Source organism: Penaeus chinensis, chromosome 10 (assembly GCF_019202785.1).
Source record: "Penaeus chinensis breed Huanghai No. 1 chromosome 10, ASM1920278v2, whole genome shotgun sequence".
In the NCBI taxonomy this organism is placed as follows: Eukaryota; Metazoa; Arthropoda; class Malacostraca; order Decapoda; family Penaeidae; genus Penaeus; species Penaeus chinensis.
Window position 1 is genome coordinate 12,439,218 of NC_061828.1, and position 5,000 is coordinate 12,444,217.

General features: G+C 39.8%; 1 protein-coding gene across 6 annotated transcripts in view; it reads left to right on the forward strand.

Annotated features, from left to right (window-relative positions):
* The window catches only part of LOC125029439 (muscle LIM protein Mlp84B-like), a 41,873-nt gene that overhangs the window by 825 nt on the left and 36,048 nt on the right, over positions 1–5,000 (forward strand). For all 6 annotated transcript variants that reach the window (XM_047619306.1, XM_047619309.1, XM_047619310.1 and 3 more), the window contains exons 2-3: positions 1,486–1,619; positions 1,890–2,043. In XM_047619306.1, the coding sequence (XP_047475262.1) occupies positions 1,505–1,619; positions 1,890–2,043 (269 nt within the window). In that variant the 5' untranslated portion in view covers positions 1,486–1,504. The remainder of the gene's footprint in view (positions 1–1,485; positions 1,620–1,889; positions 2,044–5,000) is intronic.

Below are 5,000 nucleotides of genomic sequence, written 5' to 3' on the forward strand. Positions count from 1 at the left end.
AACTAAAGATTTTTCTCTGGTGAGGTGAATGCTGTTAGTTTGCTCACATATATTTTTTCTCATATTCAACCGAAGCAAAGCATTCATCAACTGATCACATGTAAATGTAAACCCTCCATACAGTAACTTTACAATATTCTCAATGAGATACAGAAACATGCAGAGTTATGCATTATGCATGGAAATATTTAAACAAGGGGTTCAGTAGTTACTTTTATATATCCATATGCATCCATAATCATAAGAAAATTCTTTTCTATGAATGATATATCAAATTCTTCAAGAAGTAAATTAGAATGATCCATAGAGTATTCGAATCTGACACGCCCACGCCCTCCCCCTGGGGCGATGTGGGTGGGTCAGCCCACACCTGGCCGCCCGGGGCGAGGATGCTCTGCCTCACCAACTATAAATGGCGCTGGCATCCGGAGCCAAAATTAGCGTGTGAACCGGTGGGCAGGCGAGGGTGCCAGTCCGGCCCTCGGCACCTGTCGGCTTTTGGCACTCAGCTACCGACGGGTTTTGAATTAGTTAATTGTGATTATTATTGACAATGAATAACGCCTTTACTTAGGGAGGAAGGTCGAATCGCGGGAGATTTTTTTTTTTTTTTTTTTTTTCGCTTCTGAAGCAGTGGGTTTCTTTTACACAGACACGCTGGGTTACGAAGGGAGTAATTCCTTATTTGGCTGTCAGAAACAGTCTGGCGCCCGTGGGTAAGGAGATTCGGGCAGGCACAGGAACATACAACATAATTAGTGCATTATTCCCCGATTTATTCGTGAAAGCCATAGTTTTCCTCTAAAAATAGAATCAATATCTGAATTTTTTTGGTAAGTTGAGAGGACGAAGAGATACCCAGCGAGTGCATGCAGCCTACCATCACCCTATTTCTGGACAGGGCGTTAGAGTATAGGGAAGTAAAAGATGAATCGAAAATGAAACATTAGTAAGAATTTATCCATATATGGAGAAAGGAAAATCATTTGTAGTCCACCATAGGGTTAAGTTACATCACTACAAGTACTTTAATTGCAGTTTCTCTTGACTATAATCAAGCTTCTTGCCAATAGGATGAACTGTTTATTCTTTAGTTGCAAACCGTTTGTTAGCTTTTAAATGTACTGGAAAATGTATTTGCATTGCAGCTCTGTGCAAGGGAGTACTTCTGATAATCATCAAGAGAAATGCAACTCATTATTGTACTTAGTTTCTTTTAAAGTAAGAAATATATGGCATATATATATCATATAACATCCTGTTATATAGGAAAATCATCTAGATTTTTGCGCATAGAATCATACTTAAAAAAAAAACAAACAAAAAAACTGAAACCACTATAATCATATCAATATCCGTTTTTATTTTTCCATCTGTCTCATTCTTCAACACACCCATTGCGCATGAACATTCATCAGCAGGCGAGGATTTTCAGGTATTTCACTACGAAAAATAAGCCTCACACTGAGCACGCTCTCCCCCCAGGCCTAACATCGCCGCAGACATGCCGTTCAAGGCCCCCGAGAACCCCAAATGCCCCAAGTGCGGAAAGTCCGTGTACCACGCCGAGGCTCGGGTGGTTGGCGATATTTCCTTCCATAAGGAATGTTACAAATGCAGTAAGTTATTGGCGGATGCCTCGTTGTTTAAGGTTTTGATTCCTTTGTTGTTGTGGAATTTAGTTAGTCTTTCTTTGCTATAAAGGTCAATTAGTATTGTATTAAAAAGTTTAATGCATTATTTGACAATCAGTGGAGTGAAACTCACCATCAACTGGACATCAGCAGGATAGGCGAACAGACAATAAAAAAAAAAACGGGATATGAAAAACAATACAAAAGTCTAATCAACATCCCCCCCTTCTTTCTCCTTCCCCCTCCCTCCCTAAGGTATGTGCAACAAGATGTTGGACTCCACCAACTCCAACTGCCACGAGAATATCCTGTACTGCAAGACTTGCCACGGACGGAAGTTTGGACCCAAGGGATACGGCTTCGGAGGCGGCGCTGCTGGCCTCAGCATGGACACTGGCGCACACCTCGAGTAAGTGTTGCTGCTGTGTACTTGGTTCATATTCCTAGGGCGTGTTCCGGAAAATGTCTCACAGTTTCAAATCATGTCAGAGCTAACTAAATTGGTTTCTTAAGTACGTTAAACAATATAGAATTTATTTAAAAAAAATCGATAATTTTCCATGCGAACACACCTCCCTGTAATGAGTACATCGATCAGTATACCCGGATCTCACAAACATAAAAAAGGTCAAATGAATAATAAGCTTATTCAGTTAAACCTTCCGATTAATTAAGGCAATCGAGAAAAGTACACTGATCGATTAGACGTTAAAAAGACTATCAGACAGATCTCTCGTACTCCATCAGTGACAGAAACCTTTATCCCTCCTCAAAAACTTGGCTGACGAGATATTTATCTGACATCATTATTGTCCCAAAATAATTAGTGAAGTACATGGCCCCACGTGATTTTTTTCTTTCTTATTTTGTAGAACAATGTATGTGCTAAGACGGTTTCACATTAGTTTCCTTTAGAACACTCTTTACTAGAGAAAGGTAAAAGACGTGACAAAACACCTGGCTTTAAGTCACTCACTAACATAGGGAACAATTTTCTAACTCCATGTGCGTCGTCCGTCCTAACAACTGTTATTTTTGTGTCCTTGTGCATCTCGTGATTTTTTTTTTTTATATAGTTTCCTACACTTTCCCTGATCTTTACTTCCTATATTGTGTTCAACCTTCCCTTATGTGTGTAGTTGGGAGCCTAACCTGCAAAGATACTTTTAAACATGCAATCTGGGACCATGTGGTTTTCTTCTTTGTAGAAATCACTTCTTTCTCCTTATATTCATCTTTATGATTGTAATTCCGTCTTCAATTGGTTTATATACATATTTTTAATTCCCTCTTAATCAGAGGATAGCGGGCCTTCTCTTGCTTTTAATTAATGATCACCTATGTTATACTTTTGTGGCGAAACTTCTCAATTGGTTCATTGCCCACGATTAACCTTCAGATCATAACACTAAACTGTGAAAAATATCACGGTGAGCTGGGGAGTCGAAGAGAGGAAAAATCTCGAAAGAATGAATAAGTTGCAGAAGTGGCAAGGTGGAAGCACGTCGGGTGATTCAGTGACTTCCCCGCGCCTAGGTCGTTGTGATCTTTGCCTGACCATTCCGACAATAACCAGTTGGGAAGTTTCCCCCTCTGTTAAATACTCCATCTCAAAGGAAGCTTCAGGCGACTGACAATTTCTTCCCCTTCCTCTCCACAGAAAGAAGTAAAAACCTCCTCCTACGCCTCAATACACAGTTCTGAAAACTCAATGCGTAGAGCTCGACTCATAGCACAAGGATGCTAGCTAGTGCCTGGATGAAAGCTGTTGTCTTGGAGATTGATCATGCAAAGAAAAATTAAATTTTCGATATTTATGATTTACTTTCGGGAAGAACAATTCATAACTTGTTTTTGTTTTTATTGATTTTCTTTTATTATTTGATAGAAATTCACGTATCTTCAACTGTTAATTTGATTTATGTCTCCATTACTAAGCCATATGCCAGTGCATCTTCAATTAAAACCTAAAAATGTAATTGGAAAAGGAACGTTCGAAGCCAGTAATTAATTGTATTGGCTTGATGCTGCTCGACTCCTAGCTATCACTTGCTCACTCCGCTACGCGCTAAACGCTTAACGCTGCAAACGCTGCACGCTCATGAGGCTTCGAACTCGGCTCCGCTCTTTATTCACTGCTACTTACGCTCACTATAGTTCGACACGACTACCCGTCAGGACGTGGCCGAAGACGAACGGATCATTGAGCACTTGGACGACCTCAGTTATCCATGCCAACGTCTTGAAGATGTTGATGACGCTTTGCACCACATGACGACCGAGTGGCACATGAGAGAATAGCATAACTGGTTTCGGCCATGATGTCTCGATCGATTGTCCGTTTGGCTTCGGTGGATCCTGTGCGGGTAGAATTACGAAACCATGTTGCTTATCGCTAGGTTCACTAACCAAGTGTGGGTGACAACAATGATTGATCTCACTGAAGGCCCGCGGGTTCTCTCTGTAGCGAACCTGTCATTGGTCAGATAAAACAAAAACTCCTGCTAGATCATTGAGTGCCTAATGAAAAGATTTGCTGTACCTCAACACAGGTCACAATACCATTCACTTAGGGTTTAAGTCACCCACTACGCTTATTATACTTATTTTTGCTACGCTAAAAGGCTTATTTATTTTGCTTATAGGGCTATTTTTATACGCTCATTCAACGTTCCTATTGTAACCTCTGTGGAATATTTTTTATAGGAAATATACGCTACAAAGAAATAAACTTTGGTTTCCTTCCAACTTTCACCATTTTTCCCCTATCGTCTCAGGACGCTGCTCACTATATACGGATATTTTGTCTAGAAACAGACTAATATAGAGCTTCGGAGAAACCTTAATATTGCTTGGGATGGACAAGTGTGTGAAAGTTGAGCTCTACCACAGGAAATAACATGATCATTAAACTATTATCATCAAGTAGGAAAAAAAAAAAAAAGATAAAAACACTGAATCTACTTGTAATACAATAAACATGTTAACATGGATCTGTTTGTGCATGCTTCTCCTTCTCTGCAATATGGGCAACGCTAGCTCGCGCGGAAGGTGGTAAAAAAGCTCTTGTACAAAGCTCTTGTACAAAGGTGGAAACGTAACAGCTCAAGCTTCAATTTCCAGCCAAAGCGGGAAGGTCTCGGCTGTAGTTGCACTGATCGATGTCGGCAGTCTTTTAATACCTTAAAAACAAATATACTTGCCATTCATCATAAATGGAGAAAGCCCTCTAACCTCTGATTTTCCCGGAATCTAATATCAGTATAATAATCATCATCATAAAGCAAAAAGACAAAAAAGGGAAGAATAATATGCATTGAATCACATATATATTATCAGCTTAAAAGGCATCTGTTATACAAAAAT